Genomic DNA, 27,735 nt, shown 5'->3' on the forward strand with positions numbered 1-27,735 from the left:
CCTGTAGGTGTCAGATGTTGTTTGGTAATCTTCCTAAAGATGGTGCAGTTCATCAGTCTGTGGATAAACTCCAGCCCCTTTAAGACATATTACTGCTACCATTTCCAGGTAGCAATGACTGGTAGGTATATTTACACAGCATCAGTATCCATTTTTCTTAAGTTTCTCAGAGATTTATAAGGTGCACCTTGACTTCAAGGCAGCATTTGACTGAGTGTGGCATCAAGGAGCCCTAGCAAAACTGAAGTCAATAGGAATCAGAGGGAAAACTTGCCAGTGGTTGGACTCATACCTAACACAAAGAAAGATGGTTTGTGGTTGTTGGAGGCCAATCTTCTCAGTCCCAGGACATTACTGCAGGAGTTCCTCAGGGTAGTATCCTAGGCCCTTAATCCCCTTGACAGTGTTGTGAAATTAACAGCAAAATCTGAGAATAGTTTTCAGAGTAAAAATATATTTGGTGTCTTCTGTAGGCCCAACCATCTTCAGCTGCTTCATCAATGACCTTTACCTCGCAATAAGGTCAGAAGTGTGGATGTTTGCTGATGATTGCACAATATTCGGTGCCATTCGCAACTCCTCAGATACTGAAGAAGTCCATGTTAATATGCAGCATGACCTGGACAACATTTAGGCTTGGGCTGAAAAGTGACAAGTAACATTCACGACACACAAGTGCCAGGCAATGACCATCTCCAACAAGAAAGAATCTAACCATCCCCTTTGACATTCAATGGCATTACCATCACTGAATCCCCCACTATCAACATCCTGGGGGTTACCATTAACCAGACACTGAACTGGACCAGCCATGTAAATACTGTGGCTTTAAGAGCAGGTCAGAGGCTGGGAATTCTGAGGCAAGTAACCCACCTCCTCACTCCTCAAAGCCTGTCCATTATCTACAAATACTCTCCACTTAGCTGGATGAGTGCAGCCCCCAACAATACTCAAGAAGTTCGACACCATCCAAGACAAAGCAGCCCTGATCGACACTCCCTCCACTCCCTCCGATGCACGGTGGCTGCAGTGTATATCAAATACGAGATGTAGTGGAGCAACTCACCAAGGCTCCTTCAACAGCCTTCCAAATCCACAACCTCAACCACTCAGAAGGACAAGGGCAGCAGACAAATGGGAACACCACCACCTTCTCAAGGTCATTTAGAGACGGGCAACAAATACTGCCCTTGCCAACTTTTAAGCAGCTTGGGTTGTTAGCCTTACATTAAAGGCACTGTGTAAATGTAAGTTGTCATTGTTACATGATATACTGCAGTGCTTCCCAAACTTGTTCCCAGTGTGATCCCACTTTAATGCCCCGGACATCACATGGCTCCAGAGTGAAAATTTGGGGGTATGAGAGTTGTTGAGAGGGGGGTGGGGATGAGTGGCGAGGGCGTGGCTGCTTCAGCTGCTGAGTGGGGCGGTGGGGGTGAGATTGAGCATGGCAGATTGAACATGAAGTGTTTAAACTGCAGGGTTTCTTAAAAAAAAACCTACCCTTTCACAGCCATCTTTTTGCAGCGGAATTAGGCCTCAAAGATCTGTCCGTCAGGTCACCCACCATTAGAAAAAAACTCAGAGGGTTTAAAGGGGCTTGCAACTGTTGGCACTTAGTCCAAATTCTATGGCAGCCAATGTTGCCTTGGAGCTTGCGACCCAAAATCTCGTCTCGAAATCCCACCATTGATCACGACTCCCAGTTTGGGAAGCCCTGATATACATATCTGCCCTTATAAAACAGCACATTCTCTTACTTAAGGCACCCAAGGTCATGGAATATCCACTATTCTAATGAATTGAGACACGTCTGGATTATTTTCACGAGGAAGAGGGTGAACAACTCATCCATCCGAAATAAAGAATTACCCCTGTCATCTGTCTTCTCCTAAAGGCCATTCAATTACAATCTCATAGCAGACGTGTCGAAGCTTTTGATCACCATGTGCCCCTTGGATGTGCATCACTGTGCTTCATAAATCATCGAGTTTAGATCAATGTTCCTGTTAATTTGCTTAGAACCTAAACTGCTGCAACTAACAGAAGTTGCATTCTGACATAGCATTTATCAATTAATCAGGCAACATCATTAGTCACAACTGTTTCCAAACATGAAATTCAAACTGGGCAAATTAAATGAGGGAGAAATACCAGCTTTCATCAGCCTGTTTCCGAGGACTTGGGGGGCTGAAATGGACCATGAATTACAGTTGGGACATTCTGCCATTGACCACCTATACCATAGCCATGATGTAGACAAACCCTTCAACACTGAGAGTTGTGTATCTGATGTGGAGCGACTTAGGATGTTTTGACGCATTTTAGGGGGAGTTGGACAAGCATGTGCGAGAGGAGAGAATAGAAAGGAGTTAATTCGATCGAATTAAATGAAGAAAGACAGAAAGCAGCTCGATTGGAACATAAAAGCCGGCATGGTGGGGCCCTGATAGCCTGTGTAAACACAAGTTGTTATTGTGTGGTCCAGGATTGTCACCTCTCCAGTTCTGGAACAGCCAGGGGAATGGGACGGGGGGTATCCGGATGGTAAAATACAGACCAAAAGTCAGCTTTCCCATTAAAGTCTCTCCTGGAACTCTAAACATCGGCGCGCTCCCGCGACACCGGGTCCCCCCGCCGCCGCACGCGCGCTCCTGCCTCACCACCCGCCGCACGCGCGCTCCTGCTACATCACTCGCCGCGCGCGCGCGCTCCTGCCTCACCACCCGCCGCACGCGCGCTCCTGCTTCATCACCCGCCGCGCGCGCGCTCCTGCCTCACCACCCGCCGAACGCGCCGCGCGCGCGCTCCCCGTCGCGGCTCGATGACGTCACCGACGGCGCCAGTGGCCGCGCCGCCATTTACCGGAGGGGGCGATGAGCGGCCAAGCAGCGAAGTTGGATCTTGTTCAGGTTGTGAGGGTTCACGGACTGTCTGAGATGGAGTGGAGGCAGCGAGACGATAAAGGGACCTGACAGTTATAGGCTTAGCCTGGAACAGCGCTGGGTTTGCCGCTTTAATGACTGGTCTCATTAATTGATCATTCCCCGTTCAGATAGTCTCCCGAAGGTTACTGTTTGGAAAATAGAAGCAGAAAGTGCAGGAAAAACTCGGCAGATCTGTGGAGAGAAACAAGAGTTAACGTTTCAGGTTCAATTTGATACTTATTATTAGACTCGAAAGGTTAACTCTGTTTCTCTCTGCACAGGTGTGGCCTGCTGAATTTTTCCAGCGCGTTTTGCTTTTATTTCAGATCTCCAGCATCCGCAGTATTTTGTTTTTATTATACTATTTGGAAAGTCTGTTTTCAGACAGTTATAGGGAATTTCCAGGAGGAAGGGGGCTGTGCAACCTTGGAGGAGAAAATATGCAATTTCTTATGGAGTTAACTAAAGTACATAATACCACAGCTGAGAAGAAGGAACAGCTGTGTAAAAAATGTATGTATTTATTCTTAAAAGTTGCTTAGTTCCAATTAGTGGATAACTTTTTGTAACTCAATTATCAGAAGATGACTATGTACAAAGTACTAACTCAACTACAGTTCCAGAAATGTTAATCACTGCTGCCTTTGCTTGCCCCATTTCAACTTAATAAATTTGTTTGAAATTTTAAAGCCTAAAATATGGTCTAGTGTGGAGTTACTCTGCCATTTGAAAACCTGAATGACCAGGGAAGTACCATGGAATCACTAACTGAAATTATCTAGAAAGGACTATTACTCCGGGAGTGATGTGAAGCTTCCTTAGATATCTGGGGTAGGTCAGCACTCTTGAAGATGTAGGGAATTGACTCCTCTCCCAAGAGAATAATCTAGAACCAAAAATATTACAAAAGCAAAATACTGCAGATGCTGGAAATCTGGGGGCGGGGGGGGGGGACAGAAAATGCTGGAAAAACTCAGCAGGTCTAACAGCATCTGTGGAGAGAAAACCAAAGTTAACTTTTCAAGTCTGTATGTATGAATCTTCAGAGTTCCAGGGCCAAAAGCTCTGAAGAAGAGATGCTGCCAGACCCACCAAAAGTATTATGATCAAACTGAAAAATGTAAAATTTTTGTATTAAGTAGTAGCTTTAATCAAATGTTAGGGGCAAACACTGATGTGCTGAGAAAGCTATAATCATGTCAAATTGCATCGCAAAAATATAATTGTGTTCAAAGTGAAATGCTTGTTCTCCCTTCCCATCGACCATGGATCGATTTTAGTTTGCTGGAAATGTGTTGACAAGGCTGATGCGTTTGCCTGTTACAGACAATAGGCTCTTTTTATTATGCAAATTGGGATCCTATGGCTTAAAATGGGATCTCTTGCCATTTTAGGAGTATACAGCTTCAGACCTGTTTCAATGGTGACGTTGGTTCTGAAAATCCAAGGTTTAAATTATTTTTGTATGGTCATGAGGAGTTGGAAGCCTCACAAATGTAATCTGTGCAGCTGCTAATGGGCTACCTCGCTGTCATATTGCTGGACTCCATTGTGCTCCTCAACCCCTGGAGCTAACTTGCTGCCAATGTGATGTCCAGGCCAGTTTGAATCTGGCATGTTGTGTCAATATATCCATCTGGAACAATTGGTTTGCTGGTGCCATTTAAATTAGGTGTCATTGGGCAGGCTGCTGGTGCTCTCTGCCAGTCACCTACCTAAAAATTGAAATGCCTATTTAGGGTGGTGCCTCTTTTTGTTTTAAGTAGAGTGACTGTTTAGAATGAAGACATCATTCTTTCTTATGAACTAACTTCAGCCGTAGACCATTTCATCCTATATGCAGTTAGAATAGCAATCAGAAAATAATTTATAGACAAGATATTGTGCAATATAAATAATTTTTAAACTGAAACAACGGCTTACATTTATACAGCACCTTTAACGAAGCAAAATGTTCTAAGGTACTTCACAGGAGGGTTATCAAATAACGTTTGATGCTGAGCTACATAAAGACATATTAGGACCCAGAGTCAAAAGCTTGGTCAAAGAGGTAGGTTTTAAAGGGTGGTCTTAAAGAAGGAAAGCGAGGACGAAAGATTTAGGGAGGGAATCCCTAAGCTTACGACTTAGGCAGCTGAAGGTACGGTGACCATTATAAAGTGATTGAGATGCAGAAGAGGCCAGAATTGAAAGAATGCATTGATCGCAGAGATTTGGAGGAGGTGACAGAGATGTGGCAAGGCAAGACTGGAAGAAGTTTAAAATAAGGATGCGCGTTTTAAATTTGAGACGTTGCTGGACTGGGAGCCAGCGGAGGTCAGCGAGCACAGTGATGGGTGAATGATCAAGATTTTGGGCAAAGTAGCACCAGTCTTTACTGAAAAACTCTTAGAATGAAATATCAAGGAAATGTTGAATGTTTGTTTCTTAAATAAATGTTACATTCTTTAAATTCAACTTAATACATGTTTATAGCCTTATTGTGATTTTATTTCAGATAATTTGAAGAGATATCTATTTTGGTATTAAAGCATGGTGATGGAGACTATTAATCAAATGAACTAAAGTTTGAAACTTCTATGCACATAATAAACAAAGCTTTAAAGTCCTAAAGACAGACATGTGATAATGAAATTAAACTATGCAATACTGCATCTTTGTTGAAATATTGCTGCTTTTCTTTTCAACAGGAGCATGGCCTTGGGGGCTATGATTCAGAATTCAGTGAGGATGAAAATGAAGCAGAGACATCCAACTGTAAAAGTCAAAGGTACAGTGTGTTTTGACCAAAAACACACAAGTACATTGCTTGAGCTTATTTTAATATGTTAATTAATAACAATAATTAGTTTAGTAGTTGCAAGCCTCAAGCATTTATTTTCAAATGAGAACGTAGTTTTGGTTATAAAAATATTCTCAAGAGTTTTAACTTCACTTTTTTATTTAGAAGACATTGTTTTGACCGAAGAATGATGGCTTGAACATAACCGAATTATAATAAGCAAGGAAATCACATGTTATCCGGATAGTAGTTTATGACATCTTGTCTTGGCTTTTTTCTATTAAATAACATAAAAGACAATGCTTGCCAGATTTTCTTTTAAACACCAAAAAAGAGATTGAAAGTAAATGAGAAGCACTGAAAAGGAAAGGAGTAAAAAGAGGTGAAAAGGAGATAAGAATGAAGTAAAGCCTTGTGTACATATGCAGACAGTTGTTTGTTTGAATACACTGGGGAGGAAAAAGAATGATGGACAAATATTGTTGAAGACGAGAGAGAGAGAAGAAATCCTTTTGGCACGCAGCTGGAGTTGGGGTAAAAAAAGAGGGAGATATATCATATTTCATTGTAACTGCTGATGCTGAACAGGAGAACAACACATTCCCACTGGCACCCACTCTGCTTGCACATGCACAGTTTCTCCAACTGTCATCGCTGTGCGCCCATTATCCACCGCCCCCTTGTCGCCCCTCCCCCAAGCCCTCGTGGTTAGTGGCAGCTGAGACTTGAGAGAGGGGTAGAATGCAAGGTGGCGAGGGGTAGTGAGCGCTCAGGAGAGGGGCAGCAAGGGATTAGGAGAGGGGCAGTGAATGGCAGGCAGGGAGGACACTTCTGTTCCAGCTGAGTTTGGTCTGTGCCATCTTTGATGAAGGCACCGCAATTGCATGTGTGGGGAGTGTGCCTTCTGCAGTTGTGGTGTCAGCAAACACAGCCATCGTATTTGAGCATTAAGGAAGCTACTCTAGAGAATTTAAAACTTCACCTGAAAATTGAGAGTTTTACTATAATGGTAAAAGGGGTAATTTTGGAAGATTTCATTTTTTAGAACGTTTTGATTTTATTGCCTGATGAAATTAGTCAAGTGCCCATACTTTTGTTTCAACATCTTACCAAGAGTTTCAATGCATCAAATGCTCGATGTATTGTAAAATACATTCATCTTTTAGAATCACTACTGTCAATATCTGATGATTTTTATTTATAAAACATCATCCATATATATTTATAGTCACTTTAATATAGTTAAATAACCCAAGGTGCTTCACAGGAGCATTATCACTTTGCCATTTTGTTCTAAGTAAAATAAGTGATTTTTAAGCCAAAATACTTTTTAAGTCCCTGGAATTTATTGTGCCTTAATTACTCGGAGAAAAAGAGCGATTTTAAGCTATAGACGTTTAGTTCTTATTTTTATAAGGCTGCAAATATGAACAAAGTAGTGCTTATGATTTATCTTAAAGCATGCTTTTCCTCAAGTCTTGCTGAAGATTTGTAGTAACCAAGTTCATTATTGAGTTTAGATTGTATTTTTTTCAGTTTCATGCCTTCTGTGCTTTATCATCATTCAGTGTGATCTGTTAAGTAGTTTGACATATTTGCTGTTTGCATCTAGGGCAAATAAAGATGCTGCACTACTTACAAAGCCATTCCAAAAGGGAAAATATGCTCAGTTGGCTCACAAGCAAGTTGCAGCTCATGAATGGGACAGGTAAAGATAGTTTTGGAACTTTGGAGATGTCTGTGTGTATATATCTATATATATATATATTTTTTTAAATATTTGGTTTCATTTTAAAAGTTTATCTTTGAAGTTTAGGACTTCCAGACAGAATTTGAACACATCATCTAGCTGACGCTTCAGTGCTGCATTGTTGGAGGAAACCTCTTTTGAACACTCTCTGCCTGTACTGGTAGATGTGAATGATTCTGTAACACTTTGCCAAAGAGCGGGGAGTTCTTCCTGTATCTTGGCCAACATTAATTCCACAGTCAAATTCAGTAAAACAGATGAACTGATTGCTGTTTGTGGGAACTTGCTGTGCACAAATTGGCTGCCACATTTGCCCCCAAAACCAGTGACTATATTTCAGAAGTAATTTTTTGAATATGATAATATGAAAGGCCTGATATAAATGTGTTCTTTCTGTAATTTGTAAATTTTTTTTCTTTAAACAGGGAGGAAGCAAGAAACCGTCGTTTCCACCTTATTGCCATGGATGCTGTATCCTTGAAATCGGGAGAAACCCATCAGAATACAGGAGGGGCATGGGGCCTTGCCCTCAACAGAAAACTAACAAAAATATGTCAATCTCATATTCCCATAAACGTGGGCATTTACATAGAGCATATCCCTATTCAAATGTGCAATCATAACTAAACTGCTGTAAAAAATAAGAAGACTGGACCAAAACTGAGCTTGCAAAATAGATATGCAACTGCTTCAATGCATTTTATTTTACAAAAGCACAGTGAATGATCCAGGCCTTGTTGCAGGACACAAGCAAAGTGAAAAGAGTAAAGGAAATTAGGCAAATCAGGAAATAATGAGATTTGACAAGCTTGAATTTTTCAGAACCCAAACATTGTGGGTTAAAAAAAGATGAGATTGGTAACTTGGAGATCCTGGTAGAAGATCAGCAATGATCTCATTGAATGGTGGGGTGGACTTGAAGGGCTGAATGACCTACTCCTGCTCCTAGTTCTTATGTTTTTAATAATTTAAAAAGGAGACTTCAGTTTCAATATATTGTGGTTATGAGCTAGAAGAAGGAAGCTCAGAAATGCATTAACTGATTATAGTAGTATTGATATGACAAGAAGGATTATGACAGAGAAAAAGGTGGGGGAATGGCGATGGGCAATTGTTTGCCAGGTGACCATTTTTTCTTGTATCTTGTCCAGGTAAAATAGGTGCTATAAGAGTTATCATAGATCTGAGAGTAGTAGTTGAGTCTTGGATATTCTTGTGCTTTATTGGATTTGACATAAATGAGGCTGGAAGATTCACCTAGCTTGTGCTAGAGAAAGAATTACCAGGAAAGAAACCTCACTATGAAAGACAGTTCTGAGATTAAAAGTTCCAAGGCCGAGAAAGGAAAATAACATAAATTAACCCTTGGGAGCTAAGAACCTTAGACTGGCCCCAGGCAAATAGAATATCTACTTACAAGACAGTGTAAAGTATATCTGTCGTGTGTTTTTGGTTTTTCAAAAGAAAAAGGGGATGTTGTGTTTTAAAGTATAAGTTGCCTAGTATTAAGCAAGGAGTGATTTTAGTCTTTTGTTGCAGTAAAAGTCTTAAAACGTAGTATCTTGTGTCATCCTTTCACCTATTAATTGGAAGTTAACATTTCTTTGTTTTTGGTCTCTGTGGAGATTGTAATAAATGTCAAGAGGTGAAGAAGGCAGAGAATTGACTCATCAAAGATATGAGGTCGTAGCTGTCGGTTAGACTTACATGTAAGGATTGAAATAAATAAACTACTTTGCCCTATTGCAGACCATGGAGGAAACTAAAATTTTAGATTGGGATCTTGACCAATTTTGTGGATCCAAGCTCCTGTGATTTGTAGCTTTGGACCCCACAAGAATTTGAAATTATGGAAGTGATGCAACATTGAACGAAGTTCATTAGAGCATAAACAACTGCACTTTGGACCTTGTTGGATCTCCTTTTGTGAAGTTGCTTTGCCACTGTCTGAGATCTTTTCACTCAACATCAAATTAGTGCAAATTTAATATGTAAAATTGGGTGATGCAGATAATACAAGTATAAAGAATACAGTTATTTAAAAGATTGTCGATGTCCCTGTTCTCTTTAAAGAATGCAAGTCAAAACAAATAAAGTACTTTAAGAGAAATGAATGGTTAGCCTTGTGTAAAATGCCACCAAATCTTGAAAATCAGTGACAATTCTTACCGAAAGGAAAACACTTATCTGTACTAATGTTGTTGATGGCTATTCTGGAGGCTCTACCATTTGTTGCATAACTTATAAATATTTTTCAAGCAATACTTGGACATATGATCGAATGAGATGGTTTGCTATTAAGGTTGTTGTGTTCCTCAAATATCTACCAGCAACGTTACAAGTAAAAGATGAGCTTTGCAAAAGTTAGCACACGCAATGATGGAAACTTTGAAAGGATTTTTTGTAATGTTTGGTATACTGCTCACCGGGAAAATGGTGGAAAGTTCATCCTGGATTTAGGTGAATGGACTTCAACGCACAGGGAATCATAGAAGATATATTAATTTTAATGCTTCTACAAAATCAAAACTGTATCCAGCTGCTTGAAGTGAAGTTAAAATCATTTGGCCTCTGTCAATTGGCATTGTTTGCATCACAACTTCAGTTGCAATACTTGTTCAAAGAAGGATGTAAGGGTTAACCCAGTAACTACAACCAGTCAGTTCAATCTTGGTGGTGGGAGAGCCTTTAGGAAGGGATAATCCGGTACATAATTAACTGTCACTTAGATAAGTAATTAAGGAAGGCCATTTGTTAAAGGCAAATCCTGTTCAACCAATTTGATTGAGTTTTTTGATGAGGTTGAGGGTAATGCAATTCGTGTGGTGTATATGGATTTCCAAAAGGTGTTTTACAAAGGGCTGTATGGTAGGCTTGTCACCAAAGTTGAAGCCCATGGAATAAAAGGGGCAGTGGCAGTGTGGACCCAAAGTTGTCTGAGTGACAGGAAACTGAGTAGTGGTGAACTGTTGTTTTGCAGATTGGAAAAAGGACCAGTGGTGTTTCCCAAGGGTCAATACAGGACCCCTGCTTTTCTTGATATATTACTGACTTAGACTTGACTGTACAGGGCACAATTTCAAAATTTGCACCTAACACAAAACTTGAAAGTATTATGAAATGTAAGGAGGATAATGATAGACTTCAAAAGGACATAGATTGGTGGAATGAGTGGACACGTGGCAGATAAAATTTAATGCAGAGAAGTGCATTGTGGTAGAAAGTACAAGGAGAGGCAATATAAAATAAAGAATAGAATTTTAAATGAGGTGCAGGAACAGAGAGACCTGGGGGTTTCTGTGCGCAACTGTTGAAGGTGGCACGGTAGGTTGCGAAACTGGTTAAAAAGGCATACGGGATCCTGGGCTTCATACATAGAGGACAGAATACAAAAGCAAGGAAGTTATGGTGATCCTTCATAAAACACTGGTTCAGCCTCACCTGGAGCATTTTATCCACTTCTGGGCACTGCATTTTAGGTAGGATATGAAAACTTTAGAGAGGGCATGTAAAGATTTGCAAGAATAGTTTCAAGATTTCTGTTATGTAGACGAGTTAGAGAAGCTGGAGTTGTTCTTTGAGAAGAGATATTGAGAGGAGATTTGATAAAGATGTTCAAAATCGTGAGGGGTCCAGGCAGAGGTGATAAAAGAGAAACTGTTTCCATTGGTGAAAGGGTAGAGACCAGAAGACACAGATTTAAAGTGATTGGCAAAAGAATCAAAAGTGACATGAGGGAAAACATTTTTATGCAACAAGTGGTTACGATCCAGAATGGACTATCTAAAGGGTGGTGAAAGCAGATTTAATTGTGGCTTTCAAAAGGTAATTGGATAGCGCCTGAAGAGAAAAATTTGCAGGGCTATGGGAAAGGGCAGGGGAGTGGAACCAGCTAAATTACTCTTGCAGAGAACCAGCACAGGCCTGAGTGACCAAATGGCCTCCTGCTGTCCTGGAGCCATTTTGGATGCTTGGAAAATATCTGTTGTCAAAGTCCTTGCTTGGTTATAAGAAACAAGATGAAGGAGCACTGGTTTAATGATTGAAGTAAAATACTGAAGAAAGCAGAAGTCATTTTTCAAACACAGTTGTAGATACCTTTCTGCCTGCAATTGCTATCGTCAAAAAAAACTAATGTCCTTGTGATTTTGAATCTGACATTTCCAAATACTTCAGTTGCAACAAGTGAGCCTGATGGAATATTACTAGATGGAAGAGATGAATCTGGCAGTGCAGACAACTATTTCACAACAGATAATTTGCCTCTGCATGCACAACTCTAGCAATTTGGCAGTGGTAGAGTGAGCAATATAATTTTTCGCAGCAAGCTTTGGCAGACATGGAGATCTTAGCTACAGAGATTGTCTAATCGTCTCTTCGCACTTCCAAATCTCCAGCTCAAATGTGCCTTTTCAGCAGCTAGAATAATTTTGCAAAACACAGTTTGCAATTGGATGATGAGATGCTTAAAATTCTGCTTTCTGAGGAGCTTTGTCCTACTCCAAAATAAACTACTGTGGATACCCTGTGTTATTTTAGGTGGGTTTTTATGATTGATTGTTAACATTTGAAAATTGTTGTTTACAAGATGTATTACCCAATAAATGTATGTGATGGTATTATACTTCTTGGTAAGCTGCCAACCTTGGTTCAGTGGCAGCATTCATGCCTGAGTCAAAAGGTTATGGGTTCAAGCTCCATTCTTGTTGCTGTGTGTTGCATTCTAATTACAGAAGTAATATTGTGTGACATTTGCTGCCATCTGCAGAATTGTGACATTTTTCTTAACTTTGTAAGTATGCACGGCACAAGAAATACATCAATGACTATTTGCTATATTACGGTGGCTCAAAAGAAGACTTAAAGAGATCAACGTAAGTAATCAAATTTGTAACAACTCAATTCTTTCATAGAGGATAATGCTTGGCCTCTAATGTGTCCTGACACGTCAACAATTTGAAATATAATCAACTATGAGAATATTGAATCTGTTCAGCAACATCATCCCAACTCCCTAAATGTGTTACTACCTTAGAATGCATTTATTTTCATTTTACTAAGTTTTGCACAAACTTGACATTATTTACCACGTTTTACTGTTGGCCCTTTGCTGGTGGAAATGTTATTGCAAACTGCACAGAAGATTTATTAGAAAACCCATCATCAGGAATCATTTCAGTACATGTTACAGGGAATATCAAGTTATTTATTTGTATTATGCATACCCTAATGGTGTATAAAATTCTAACTTCGTTTTGAATTACCAGCATTAGTTGGTTGAATATTTGGCTTAGTCAAATCCAAAATTATGCTTTGTTTAAAAAATGTAAATGATAATGTTACTATATACCTTTCAGTAATTAATCTGTAAAGAAATACAGAAGAAATAAAAATAATGTTGAATATGCTAGGAACCACAGGAACAGATGTAGGCCATTCAGCCCTTCAAACCTGTTCCACCATTCAATTAGATTATGGCTGATCTATTTGTTAACTTCATCAACCAGCTTGGTTCTGTAACCCTAAATACCCATGCCTAACAAAATATATCAATTTGAGTTTTGAAATTTTCAATTGACCTAGCCTCAACAATATTTTGGGGGAGAGAATTTCAGATTTCTACTACATTTTGTGTGAAGAAGTGCTTCCTGACATTATCCCCGAATGGCTTAGGTCTAACTTTAAGGTGATGCCCCTTTTCCTGGACTCACCCATCAGAGGAAATAGTTTCTCTCTATCTATCCTATTAGTTACTTATCTTAAACACCTCAATAAGATCACTGCTTAACTTCAAGGGAATTAAAACCTAGTTTATGCAACCTGTCCACATAATTTAATCCTTTAAACTCAGGTATCATCCTGGTAAACCTGTGCTGCACCCACTCCTAGGCCATTGTCTCCTTCCTCAATCGTGATACTCCAAACTGAATGCAGAACTCTAAATGGGGCCTCACTTAACATAACTTTTACCCTTTTCTATTCTAGGCCCTGAGAGAAAAAAAAGGCTAACATTTCTTTAGCCTTTTAAATTATTTTTCGCAGCATCAGAGCTTGAATTTAAAATCAATTGAATAATGAATATATCTATATATTTATTTGCTGGTCTGCAGCAAAAACAACTAGATCACCAGCAAATTGATGAAATCAGAAAAAAGTTATGTATGAATAATGTTGCAGTTTATTTGTTTATTACTAATATAACAATGTGTAATTGATCTGAATTGAAAATTACTGAGGAGAAACGAGTGTATTATGTAAACTTTGACGTCAATCACCGCAGTCTGTGCAGACAAAGTTCTAAAATAAAAACCTCACCCAAGCACATACTGGGTCTGGTGCTAAGATGCTTCAACTCAACATCTGAGGGATAATTTACCTTTGTCACAGTCACATTGGCTGTCATTTGTGACTTTGGTAAGTGTTAGGGACAAGGAAGAGAGAGCAACTGAAACTCCCAATTGCCTTTCCCTTCTGTTTATAATCAGTGTAATTTAATTTTGATAAGGCTGATGTATGTTCCAAACCCTTTATTAGTGTGTGGTCAATTTCAAAGTCACCAGCAGCATATTTTCATGGTTTTAAACATGGAGTATTATTTATCCATACACACACCCCAGAAAGTCTAACATTGCATCAATCACATATCACACAAGAAAGATGCAATTAAAGAAAGGAGTGCATTTCTACAAGTATTAACAGCAAACAGAACAGTTAGCAGTTCATGTATCTTTGAGAGTCCAGTGAAGGAGGAAGCTTTTCCCACTCTGGAAATTAAGTTCAGGTGGCTGGGGTCAAACTCAGATTAACTGCAGGGTTCTTTCAAAGTATAGATTGTTCAGGTCATGTAGATAGGTCCTGATGGCTGTTGTAACTGGAGGTCCAATTTCTTACAGGTGAACTCGGAGTTGTCCTAAACAGATTGGAGGAGGCCTTTAAAAGACTTGAAGCCTCACAAGCCCTGAAAAGGCAAGATGACACAGCCTTTTCTTTGTAGATGTGTTGTTGTTGCTGGTGGTATGCAGACTGCCCAGTCTCTCACTCAGTTTTTGGATAAAAGGATTTCAAAATCAGAGGGCAGTTTCAATCACATGATGAATGACCATTGATACATGATGGAAGGCAAATGATGGTCTTTCATTGTGAAAAAGGAATTTCAGTCACATGGTCAAAAGCCAATTATATACAATAGAAGGTAGATGGTGGTCTTTAGCACTTCATTGTGAATACTCAGTCTCGATAGCCCTCCTTTGTTACATGGTGTACCTGGACTGAGAGAGCCTGGGACTTTAATGTCTCTGTATTTTGGAGTAGGCCTTGACAGTAGCAGGTGTGAAATTTCACAGAAGTATGCTGTTTGGCCTTGTCCATTCAAGGGAGATCCCTGCCCAGTATCACCCAATTTGGAGCTTTCCAGAAAGCTTGCTAAGTTGTTGATGTTGCAAAACTCAGGTGACCCCCTTGGCAGCCATCTCACAGTTCATCAGGGTACATTTTCAAAAGAATACTTTTTTAAGGTATGTCTTCATGCCTGCTCTGGCATGAAATTAAGACTAAAAGAAAATGTTCTAATTTAATCTTGTGTGAGTTTCTAACCTAAGAAGAATGGCTATGGAAGGATAAATTTCAAACTTCAACACTTGAAGATACTTGACATTACCAGTGAGGTAAAATAAGCAAAACCTTAACTACCAATGTCTTGTAAAGACATATGTGTACCAGAAATCTTGCAGGGCTGCATTTGACTTATGTTGCTGGACAAATTAATCAGTTTCTCTACTACACTTCTGTGGCCTTGATGTAATGTACCAGTTCTGTTTTTGAACCCTTCAATATGCTTTATTTTGTTTTTGCATTTTAGCATGATTACTGAGTCCACTGTACATTTTTGTTTGCAGAGCGAATGATAAAACAGACCGGGACGTAATAAAAGAAAACCATAGGTTTTTATGGACAGAAGATGATGAAACTGATATGACTTGGTAATTGATACTTTTTACCAAACGCTTATAGATAGTTTTTGTCTTTTAATCTTTTATATTTACTGCTTTAGTTGCTGTTTACACTCTGCACCCTGCTGGAGATAACACATGTTTGGGATAACAAATGTAAAGGGAAAAATAAGTATTTTGTACCATTTTAGCTTGAGTTGTGAATTGGAATTGATGTACTGATATATCAGTTCTGGTACTGAAGCTGTTGGGCAGTTCCACTGTTTGTAACTGGAATTGTAATCTACTGATCTCTTCAACAAGCTCCTAGCACACATTGCAAACTTGACAGTAGAAGACACTTGGTAAAATCACACTGCCACGTTTCATGATAAATAGCTTAATAGTCAGAAATTAAAATAGGCAATATCCAACCACCTTTTATTGCTGCTTCAAGCTATTTGAAATCTAATATAAATTATTTCAAGATTCTTGATCTCTAGACTGAGTTTTTACCTAAGTGTACGCCTTGACAGTGCCTCATCACAATGACCTGATAATATGGTAGACCTGATTTAATTATAGACATAGCCAGTGGCAACTTGTATTTACCCCTCGAGCCCTCAGGAAGAGAAGGTCTGGGACCAGGCGTAACTTGGTTTGCAGTGGATTGAGATCTGATAACTTTGGAGAAAGAGACTGACACTTTAAATGTCTAACTGGTTGGATATCTGCCTGCTTTAGATCAGGGAACTGAGGGGAAGCATGTTGATTTGAAGGAAATTCTAATTTTACACGGAAGAATATATAAATGAAATTGGTTTCCTTTTGCTTTAGATTATCTAAACAAGATTTCTCCATCTTTTAGGGAGAAAACACTTGCAAAGAAATACTATGATAAATTATTCAAAGAATATTGTATTGCTGATTTGAGCCGATACAAATACAATAAGGTATGGATCTGAAAACTGTCATAGTTTTGTTTATAAATATGCATAGGTTGAAAATGGTCATTTGGAGATTATAATGGCCTGAATTTTACAGTTGAATAATGGTGACGCTGTCAAATAGCTCAATAAGGATTCTTCAGAGTGTTTGATTAAGGAGATAGGCAAGAACAAAATACTGTGGATAAAAAAATAAAAACAGAAAATGCTCAGCAGGTCTGGCAGATGTTGGAAGGAGAAACAGAGTTAACATTTCAGGTCTGTGATCTTTCGATAGACAGTTGTTCACCAAGTTCGCACAGATCCCAAACCCCCAGTAGAGGGCACTGCACCATTTTGACTCTCATAGAAACTTCCATGCAAAAGCCTGTAGAGATTCTTTGGGTAAGCATAATCAGTGAGTGGTGCCATTCATTCACTGCTAACTGCAAAATGCGAGCCAATCACTTTATAGATAGAAACAAAAATAACACTTTCATGCTAAAACATTGTTATAGTTGAAATGTTTGATAAACTGAGAGCAGAAAATGACTCAGAGTAAATAAAATTGTGAAATCTGTATCAGCAAAGCTGATGGTCTCTGGGAGGGAGTTCCAGGATTTTGATCCAGAGATAGTGAAGTAACAGCAATATATTTCCAAGTCAGGATGGTGAGTGGCTTGAAGGGGAACTTCCATGTGGTGACGTTCCCATGTGTCTGCTGCCCTTGTCCTTCTAGATGGTAGCGGTCGTGGGTTTGGAAGGTGCTGTCTAAGATATTTACACCCACAACATAAGCATTTCCCTGCATCCTCTGACTGTGTGCTAGACACAAGATCTTTGCCAACATGGAAGATAGATATCTAATGGTATTAGTGATATAAACCTTTATACCTTACAATGAAATATCTTATCCCAGTAAAGCTAGCCCTAGGACTGTGCCACTAAGCAGTACAATCAAAAAGTTACACTTAAATAGAAATTCAAAAAAGAATTGTGATAATGCTGTTTAAATGTGTATCAGTAGTCAAATGGTTTTAAGATAACCTTTTTTAATTCAGTCAATTTAACCAGTATACTCTTTTCGTGAATGTTAATTATATACACTATAGTATCGTCCATTTTACTAATATAATTTCCTTATCTGACAGTTTGGATTTCGATGGCGAGTAGATAAAGAAGTAATTTCAGGGAAAGGTAATGTTTTTCCAATGTTAAAACAAACAATAGGGCTTAGTTTTTTATTCATTCATGGGATGTAGGTGTCACTGTCTAGGCCAGAATTCATTTCCCATCCCTAATTGCTCTTGAGATGGTGATGGTGAGCTGCCTTCTTGAACCACTACAGTCCATGCGGTGTAGGTACATGCACAGTGCTGTTAAGAAGGGAGTTCCAGGATTTTGACCCAGCAACAGTGCAGGAACGGCAATATATTTCCAGGTCAGGATGGTGAGTGCCTTGGAGGGGAACTTCCAGGTGGCAGTGTTCCCATGTGTCTGCTGCCTTTGTCCTTCCAGATGGTAGTGGTCGTCAGTTTGGAAGGTGAGTTTGTGCAGTGCATCTTGTAGATGGTACACACTGCTGCCACTGTGCGTCAGTGGTGCAAAGAGTGAATGTCTGTGGATGAGGTGCCTATCAAACAGGCTGCTTTGTCCTGGATGATGTTAAGCTTCTTGAGTGTTGTTGGAGCTGCACTCATCCAGGCAAGTGGAGATTATTCCATCACACTCCTGAATTATGCCTTGTAGCTTGTGGACAGCCTTTGGGGGATTCAGGAGTTGGGTTACTCACCACAGGATTCATAGCCTCTTACCTGCTCTTTTAGCCACAGTATTTATATGGCTGGTCCAGTTCAGTTTCTGGTCAATGATAATCCACAGGATGTTGATAGTGAGGGATTCAGCGATGGTAATGCCATTGAATGTCAAGGGGCCATGGTTAGGTTCTCTCTGGTTGGAGATGGTCATTGTCTGGAACACTTGTGTGACGTGAATGCCTCTTGCCACTTGTCAGCCCAAGTCTGGATATTCTTCAGGTCTTGCTTCAGTATCTGAGGAGTCACAAATGGTGCTGAACCTTGTGCAGTCATCAGCGAACATCCCCACTTCTGACCTTTATGATGGAAGGGAGGTCATTGATGAAGCAGTTGAAGATGGTTGGACCAAGGACACTACCCAGAGGAACTCCTGCAGTGATGTCCTGGAACTGAGATGATTGACGTCCAACAACCCCAAACATCTTCCTTTGTGCTAGGGATGACTCCAACCAGTGGAGCGATTTCCCCCTGATTCCCATTGACTCCAGTTTTGGTAGGGCTCCATGCTGCCACACCTGGTCAAATTTTGTCTTGATGTCAAGGGCAGTCACTGTCACCTTGCTCCTGGAGTTCAACCCTTTTTTCCATGTTTGAACCAAGGCTGTAATGAGGTCAGGAGCTGAGCGACCCTGGCGGAGCCCGAACTGAACGTCAGTGAGTAGGTTGTTGCTAAGCACTATTGATGACCCCTTCCATCACTTTACTGATGACCGAGAGTTGATTGATGAGGCAGTAATTGGCTGGGTTGGATTTGTATACAGGACATACCTAGGCAATTTTCCAAATTGCCATAGATGCCAGTGTTGAACTGGAACAGCTTGGCTGGTAGTGCAGCAAGTTCTGGAGCACACGTATTCAGTACTATTGCCAGAATATTTTCAGGGTCCATAGCCTTTGCAGTATCCAGTGCCTTCAAACATTTCTTGATATTACATGAAGTGAATCAAATTGCCTGAAGACTGGCATTTGTGATGCTGGGAACCTCCGGAGGAGGCTGAGATGGATCATCCGCTTGGCTGTTCTGGCTGAAGATTGTTGCAAATGCTTCAGGCTTATCTTTTGTACTGATGTGCTGGGCTCCCCCATCATTAAGGATGGGGATATTTCAGGAGCACCCTCCAGTTAGTTGTTTAATTGTCCACCACTATTCACGATGTGGCAGGACAGAGCTTAGATCTGATCTGTTGGTTGTGGAGTCACTTAGCTCTATCACTTGCTGCTGATGTTTGGCATGCAAGTAGTCCTGTGTTATAGCTTCACTAGAATTACACCTCATTTTTAGGTATGCCTGGTGCTGCTCCTGGCATGCCCTCCTGCACTCTTCATTGAACCAGGGTTGATCACCTGGTTTGATGGTAATAGTAGAGTGGGGGGTTATGCCGGGCCATGAGCTTACCGATTGTGGTTAAGCACAATTGCTGCTGCTGATGGCCCACAGCACCTCATGTATACCCAGTCTTGAGCTGCTAGACCTGTTCGAAATCTATCCCATTTAGCACAGTGGTAGTGCCACACAACACGATGGAGGGTATCCTCAATGTGAAGATGGGACTTTGTCTTCACAAGAACTGTGCGGTGGTCATGCCTACCGATGCTGTCATGGACAGATGCATCTACGGCAGGCAGGTTGGTGAGGATGAGGTCAAGTATGTTTTTCCTTCTTGTTGGTTCCCTCACCACCTGCCGCAGATCCAGTCTAGCAGCTATGTCCTTTAGAACTTGGCCAGCACAGCCTGTAGTGGTGCTACCAAGCCACTCCTAGTGCTGGACATTGAAGACCCCACCCAGAGTACATTCTGTGCCCTTGCCACACCCAGTGCTTTCTCCAAGTGGTGTTCAACATGAAGGAGTACCGATTCATCAGCTGAGGTGGGGTGGTATGTGGTAATCAGCAGGAGGTTTCCCTGCCCATGTTTGACCTGATGCCATGACAGTCGATGGGGTCCGGAGTCAATGTTGAGGACTCCCAGTGCAACTCCCTCCTGACTATACCATTGTGCCACCACCTCTGCTGGGTCAGTCCTGCTGGTAGGAAAGGGCACCCAGGGCTGGTGATGGTGGTGTCTGGGACGTTATCTATCAGGTATGATTCTGTGAGTATGGCTATGTCAGGCTGTTGCCTGACTCTCCAAATTTTAGCACAAGCCCCAGATTTTAGTAATGAGGACTTTGAAGCGTCGAAAGGGCTGAGTTTGCCGTTATTGTTTCCAGTGCCTAGGTCAATGCTGGGTTGTCCGTCTGGTTTCCTTCCTTTTAAACTTGCTAGGCCATTTCAGAGGGCAACCACATTGCTGTGGATCTGGAGTCACCAGGTAAGTTCTGCAGATTTCCTTCCCTAAATGACATTAGTGAACCAGATGGGTTATTTAAATTTTAATTTTAAATTTCACCATCTGCCATGGTGGGATTTGAACCCAGGTGCCCAGAGCATTACCCTGGGTCTCTAGATTACAAGTCCAGTGACAATAGTACGCCACCACCGCCACCCAGTTGGTGCAATTGGCTGGATACTGGCCTTTCATTTCTGAGATCCGATTCAAGTACAGAATCCAGAAGGCTAACATTCTAGAAATTAGACTGGGTAACTGCTTTGCGGAACACCTCCATTCAGTCCACAAGCATAACCCAGAGTTTCCTGTCACTTGTCCTTTTAATTCACCACCTTGCTCCCACTCTGACCTTTCTGCCCATGGCCTGCTCAGTTTTCCAGTGAAGCTCAATGCAAACTCAAGGAGCAGCATCTCATTTTTTTATCTTAGCACTCTACAGCTTTCTGAACTCAATATTGAGTTCAACAACTTTAGTTCATAACCTCTGCCTCCATCTTGTTCTGTGTATTTTTTCTGAAGTTTTTTTGCTATCTTGTTTCCTTATCACTTCATGTTGCCTTCACACCTCATCTGGACACAGCCTTTATTTTCTTACTATAACCATTCCCACTCCCTTTGGCTTTTGCATCAGGGAATGCTAGTTAATCTCTCCTGCCTTCCATCCTATCACAAACCTTCCCTTTTGTTCCTCCTGCCCCCTCCCTCCCTCCTCCTGGCTCAACAACTCTTCTATGCTGATGAAAGGTCATCGACCTGAAACATTAACTCTATTTCTATCCCAAGATGCTGCCTGACTTGCTGAATATCTCCAGCACTTTTTGCTTTATTTCAGATTTCCAGCATCTGCTGTATTTAGCTTTTATATTGTCCTGCAGTCTTTATGTACATTCACATATTTTCCATATAGAAACAAAAGCAAGAAAAGATCTCTGTCAGTATACAGTAAGCAATATAAAAAGGCCCCAACACTGGCATAGCCAGAACCTCCCTCATGTAGAAGTTCTTAAGAACAGAGAATATTTCTGATCTATCAGACAGTAGATGCAATGCACAAGTGCTTAATCCGACCACTTTTATTTCCATTTACCATTAAAACCAGTGCTGCTTTTACATGTGCTAATTTGTTTTACATTCATAGAAATGTTCCTGCTCATATTTGTGTTAACACAATTGTAAGCTATATCAGAGCCATACTGAGTTTGTATCACTGCATTTGTTTTATGTTATATGTCCTGCAGGCCAAAAATTCTTAAATTTGCATAGCTTAAAAACAGAAATGACTCCAGCATAATATCATGTTGTCCAAGTAGTCCTGCATTTTCATTTTCTTAAAGTGGCCTCAAAATTTGAACTTAATATTTTAATAAAGTTGGTAGATTTAATGGTAATCTTATTTGTTCGGTGATTTGGGGACAAGAGTGTGTTGTTAAAGTCAGTGATAAACCCAAGAGTAATTTGAAATTGGATTGGCACTACTCGTAGCACTAGAATTAAATGAAGATTTACAGCAGAGCCCTTAGATATCCAAGGACAAGTACAAGCCAATAATTGGCAGCTTGCAGCTTATATAAACGCAGCAGTCAATCTGGGACAAATTCAGTTTGTGCTGTTCGGAGGGTTACTGAAACCTGATGACGTACAGCCTGCTAAATACTGTTAAATGGACATTTATGCTCAAATTAGTCATTAGAAATATTTACTTAATCAATATAAATTTAGTTCTGCTATATAAAAAATGTCAATGTCTTCTAATTTATGCACTTTTACAAATTTTCTCAAAAATCTGAATGACCATAATCCCTAAAGTGGCAATGCAGGAAAATTCAGAGTTAGGTGGAGATAGTTGGTCTGTGCATATAGTAAAATGTATGTTCTGAGTAAACAGTCTTGATTTACATGTTAGTAGAAATTAATGCTACATGTGTTTGATTTTTAAAAAAAGTAGAAATTGATTTTCTAGCACTTGTTTTATATACAACACCTGAAATTAATTGACAGCTTTCAATTTTGGAAATGTCTCAATTCTTCCAACTTATTTATTGCCATTGTAATGTCAAATATCATGACCCCATTCATTCTACACTGTTGAAGTACTGATTCTGTTTCATGCCTACAAGAGCAATCGAGAAAATAACAATGTTTCTGTGAATGAGTTAAAGTTTGTTAATATAATTTCTTCCACTTCAGGTCAATTTTGCTGTGGTAACAAACACTGTGATGAGAAAGAAGGACTGAAAAGCTGGGAGGTTAACTTTGGTTACATTGAACATGGGGAGAAAAGAAATGCCCTTGTGAAACTGAGTAAGTCACATCTTTATCATTTTGTTGGGTGTGACAGGAGTTTTATTAGTCTAATTTGAGATCTGGAAATAAATCTGTTGTGCTGATCCACTTAGTTAATCTGTGGGGCCAGGTGGTCATATCTTGTTTATACTCTTATTTGCCTGATCAGCTGAATTCGTGCTGTTAACCATTATACTTGGTTGATTTATTATTGCTTACTAATTTGATTATTCGCTTAAATTTAAGATGCAAAAATATTTAAGCTATGTGACTTTGACTTCCAGTACCAGGAAAAGGTAACAACATGGTCTTCTCTGGTTTCTAAATTCATGTGGATTAGAAGACAATATGTAACATTACGTATTAAGTTCATGAAGATCCATGTAGACTAAATTTGGAATTTGTTAATTTTTCTATTTGATAGTCAGTTTTGTCAAATCTTTCTGAAATTATATTTTAACTGAAGTTTATATTTCCTTTATAGGATTGTGCCCAGAATGCTCCTATAAACTGAACTATCACCACAGGTAACATAACTTATTTAACAGCATTGCTTGAAATAAATTCAAAGGAAGATCGATATTAATTGCCATACTATACCTGCTGTTTACAAATTACCAAAATTGATAACTTTTAAATAAACATAAGTTGGTTATATGATTAAATTACAGTTGCAATGAATTGGGAGTTATTTGCATATACTTTCTCGAATCAGCATTTTTTTGTATGTAAACAAAAATATTGAAATGCTATCTATCTATATATCAAATTAACACTGTTGCGTAGGCCATGTGTAATTGAAACCTGTGGGAATTTCAGTTTTAAAATATAAACACACTTATCTGTAACACTTGCCTGAAACTATTATTGAAACATTGCTAGTTAGGGCTTTAATGGGAATTCTGCTGATAAATGACAGCAATGACCCGGAACAATTATCTGTTAAACCAATACTTGCTGTTATAAATTTTTTACCACAAATTACACAATGTTTTCTGGAAAAGTGTTTATCTGGCTTTTTTTCTTTAGCTAAAATTTCTAATGTACATAACGTACTTTCTAAACAATTGGCTCATTTCACAATATAATTATGCTTTCCCATTGAATACCTTAATGCTTAAGTCTCTCACTAAAGCCTGAGCTTGGACCTGATATTTTTGTCTAGATTTGTGACTATTTGCTCGATACAAATTATGAACTTTGAATCTGTACAAATTACCTAATTTTCCATAGGTACCTTTTAGTCAGTTAAGCTGCTAGGACATTTTTCTTTAGCTGCTAGCAGCTTCTTCTCAGTTACTTTTCAAATGATATCAAGGAAAGTTGGTTATAAGGCCTGCTGTCTCTTGTCTTGCTCTCTTTGTCCTACAACCCATTATGCCCATTACCTCTGGCTGTGCATTCTTCCTATTGAGGATGGAAGTGTCCCCTTGAGTTTCCTGTTGCTATGCTGACACGCACTTCTGTTTCCATCTCACATTTTTTCCTGTTGTACTCCCAAACCTGCAGCCATCCACTAAAGTTAAAAATGCCCTCTTGAAGTTTCAATATTAGACTCAATTTCAAACCAGACTCCAATCCGTATCTCTGTTACCAGCCAACACCAGACCTGTATCTCTTTGCTCAGCCCTCTCACATACCATCCTCCTAGTTGTCATTCTGCCTTGTCATTCAAGGCCGAAAATGCCCACTTAAGTTTCACACCCCTGCACCCCCACCCTGCCAGCGAAGCCCTAGGCCCTGACTCCTACCCAACCTCTACCCACATCTGTAGAGAATTACTGCTATAATTTCAAAGTAGATTGCAAAGTAAAACTGAAATCTAGTTTAAAGATTAAAGACAAATATGGACATAAGCCTAATAAATTATAGTGATAAATCTAACTCGAGCGCATGTGAGTCTGCAACCTGAAGCTTTCACCTTCTGCCTTGCAATAAAATATAATGAAGTTAAAAACACTCATGCCTCCCAAATCAAAGGACTTCTGTTTCTTTGGACTTAAGCCATGTTGAGAAACTGCCAGAGGCTATGAAGTCTTCAGAAATGAAGTTAGTAATGTTTGGATAAAGAAAACAAACCCCCCCTACCCGCCCCCCCCCACCTGTTGTTATATTTTTCCAGTACTTGCATATTCAGTGCTGGCACGTCATAAAGCATCAGTATCTTGCTGTCTAACCGTTTTAATCCATATTTGTAACTAAGTAAATCATAATTTTTGAAAAGAATAAAGCAAAATGTGTACCAGAAAAACATACTCAACTTATTTATTTGCGTACAGTATTAATTACAAGTGTAAGAATTGCTGATAAACTTCAGGAATGTCCCCCTAGAACTTCCAGATCCTGAGACCCTTCTCCCCACTTCTGACAGATCTTGGGTGCATCATCTTCCCATGCTTCTCCCGAGACCTCCCTTTAAGTACTGTTTGATGTACTGTTGAATTCCAAGACCCCTCCCCCAATTTGGTCACATACTAGGATCTTTCTAATGCCACCTAATCTCTGGCCCCTTTACAAGTACCACTAGGCTTTCAGATTGCCCTCATCAGTTCAACCTACGACTCTTCCCCAGTGACACCAAAACCTGAGCTTTCCCATACTGTCACACCTTTATGGTACCATAAACTACTACATTTGAAGTCTTCTCCAGTATTTCCAAACCCTGGTACCCTTTTGATTTAGCCGAAACTCACGTTCCAGCTCTAATTCTGCTAAACTTCAGATCATCTCTTAAGCATAATTTAAAAACTTGGATCCCCAGTGAGTACTTACAAACAACAAGACTTTCTTCAATGCTTCCAGAGCACACAAGATCCTGCTAAAGAATAAACCCCTCCTTGTGCTTACTAAATCCCATATTCTTCATAGTGCTTCAAGATCATAGAAGCCCCATAAATCTACTGCCAAACTTCAGGATCACCCTTCCTTAGTGCTGCAAAGTCATTGCCATTATCTCAAACGTTTCACTGAAAACGAATCACTTTTTGAAATGTCGTCACTGTTTCAGCGTAGGGAAACATGTTGACCAATTTGCAAACAGCAAGGGACCCACAAACATGAGTGAGATAAGTGATCATAATTTTTTTTACAATTTTTCTTGAGGGTTAAATGTTGGCCAGGACATTCAACAACTCCCCAGTTCGTTCTTGAATAGTCTCATGGGATCTTTCCTGCCCACCTGAGAGAAGGGACTGGGGTTTAACAACTCACCCAAAAGATGGCCCTCTGACAGTGCAGTGCTAAACTGAAGACACAGTCTAGATTATGCACTCAAGCCTCTGGAGCCAAGCTTGAACCCATGGCCTTTTGACTGAAGCAAGGGGCTACTACCTTGGTTCAGTTGTAGCACTTTCATCTCTAAGTAATAAGGATTTTTCTTTTATATGTGTAAAATGTAAACTGTGCAATGTTTGCAGGAATCAGTATTTTTATATTTTGCTATTATTACTAAAACTTGATGAAGGAGGAAAGAAGTGAAAGCTGTAAAAAGAAAACACAGAGAGGAACACCACCAAGATGTCCCAGCAGAAAAGAGAGCCAAGACCACAGAGAAGAACAGTTGTAAAAGCAAGGGTAAGTGACAAGAAAATTATCCTCTGTCAGCAATTTTAATTGACGATAATCTTGTACCAAAGCACAGGGTGGTTGAAATTTGATATCCGAGCTGGAAGTGCCATCTGCAGATAATTTCCACAATGGGCACAGAACTTACAGTGGCAGTCATATTCTCATGTTTGGATCCTTGTGATGTTACAGACAATTTGCGGTCCACAAATGTATCTAATTGCTGACTGAATTGTTGTCCAGCAGAGCAAACGTTTTCATTTACTTTCCCATACTATAGCAATTTGGTGGGCTGCCCAATTTCACCAAGTTGTTGGATTTCCAAGAGTCCAGGGAACATTAATATCCATGTGGCCACCTGAGCCTAAAGGTACAGTGTTATGGCCTTTGTGAGCAGAATGGAGGTTGATTTCGTCAATGTGAGACTTATTACTGACCAGTAACACTGTCATACTTGTCAGTGCTTGATTCCCAGGAAACAGTCACGACACATTCGTTTTTGGACTGTGCCCAGCTTATTTGAAGGCAAAGACAAAATGCAAGGAAATCAGGGCACTCTCTTCTCTTCTGGCTAATGACAACCTTGCAGCAGTCACTGACGGATGCAGCATATAGATATAGTAAGATCCATGCAGTTGCCAGGATTACTATAGAGCATAAGACTATTTAAGTATCCCTTTTGGAGAAGCTCAAGTATGAATAACAGTTCAAAGTGGGATTAAAGATCTGGTCTCTTGGTTGAGAACCTACAGCATAATATAGGTAGAGGCTTTGCCCTGTATCTCATTAAATTATGTAACTGAATCTCATATTGAAGTGGTTACCAATTGATGCAAATGATTTTTTTTTCTATCTATGTAGGCAAATCTTCCACAAGCAAAACAGAAAACAATGACGATTCTGACCAAGGTATTTTTTTAATAAACGGTGCCTGCTCTGCAGCAATAATTTGTTGATTTTTTTGCTTTTAGTATTACGTAACTCTTTTGAAAGGTCATCAATTTGGAAAGTTGACTCTTTTTTTCTCTTCATATGTACTGCCTGATCAGTATGATGAGTATTTCCATCATTTTCTGTTTCTATTTTTGATTTCGACAGAACCCTGTAAAGGTTTAATCTGTTAAAGCAATTTGTGTATAGAATGTCAGCTTTGCTTCAGTGGTAACATACTCACTTCTGAGTTCAAGGGCTATGAATTGAAGCCCTACAACAGAACTCAAGCATATAATCTACTAGGATTTCCCCTAGTGTTCTGACCATTTAATCCTGACCCAACATTTCAAAAAACAATTAACTGGTCCTACGTATCACTGCTGTTTGTGGGGCCTTGCTGTGCACAACCTGGCTGCCATGTTTGCTAATGTAACAGTGACTATATTCCAGAGGTACTTCACTGACTGTGAGGCACTTTGGAGAAATATGAGAAAG

The 27,735-nt window shown here is 39.8% G+C and overlaps 1 protein-coding gene across 2 annotated transcripts in view; it reads left to right on the plus strand.

Moving 5' to 3' along the window:
* The first annotated feature begins 2,813 nt into the window (after positions 1–2,813).
* fra10ac1 (FRA10A associated CGG repeat 1) overlaps positions 2,814–27,735 on the plus strand; it is a 91,981-nt gene continuing 67,059 nt past the window's right edge. For both annotated transcript variants that reach the window (XM_078566009.1, XM_078566010.1), the window contains exons 1-12: positions 2,814–2,912; positions 5,618–5,697; positions 7,322–7,417; positions 7,885–7,930; positions 12,257–12,333; positions 15,355–15,438; positions 16,256–16,340; positions 17,465–17,510; positions 22,648–22,761; positions 23,228–23,270; positions 26,207–26,316; positions 27,169–27,216. In XM_078566009.1, coding sequence (XP_078422135.1) covers positions 2,877–2,912; positions 5,618–5,697; positions 7,322–7,417; positions 7,885–7,930; positions 12,257–12,333; positions 15,355–15,438; positions 16,256–16,340; positions 17,465–17,510; positions 22,648–22,761; positions 23,228–23,270; positions 26,207–26,316; positions 27,169–27,216 — 865 coding nt within the window. In that variant the 5' untranslated portion in view covers positions 2,814–2,876. The remainder of the gene's footprint in view (positions 2,913–5,617; positions 5,698–7,321; positions 7,418–7,884; positions 7,931–12,256; positions 12,334–15,354; positions 15,439–16,255; positions 16,341–17,464; positions 17,511–22,647; positions 22,762–23,227; positions 23,271–26,206; positions 26,317–27,168; positions 27,217–27,735) is intronic.

Source organism: Cetorhinus maximus, chromosome 20 (assembly GCF_964194155.1).
Source record: "Cetorhinus maximus chromosome 20, sCetMax3.hap1.1, whole genome shotgun sequence".
Taxonomy (NCBI): Eukaryota; Metazoa; Chordata; class Chondrichthyes; order Lamniformes; family Cetorhinidae; genus Cetorhinus; species Cetorhinus maximus.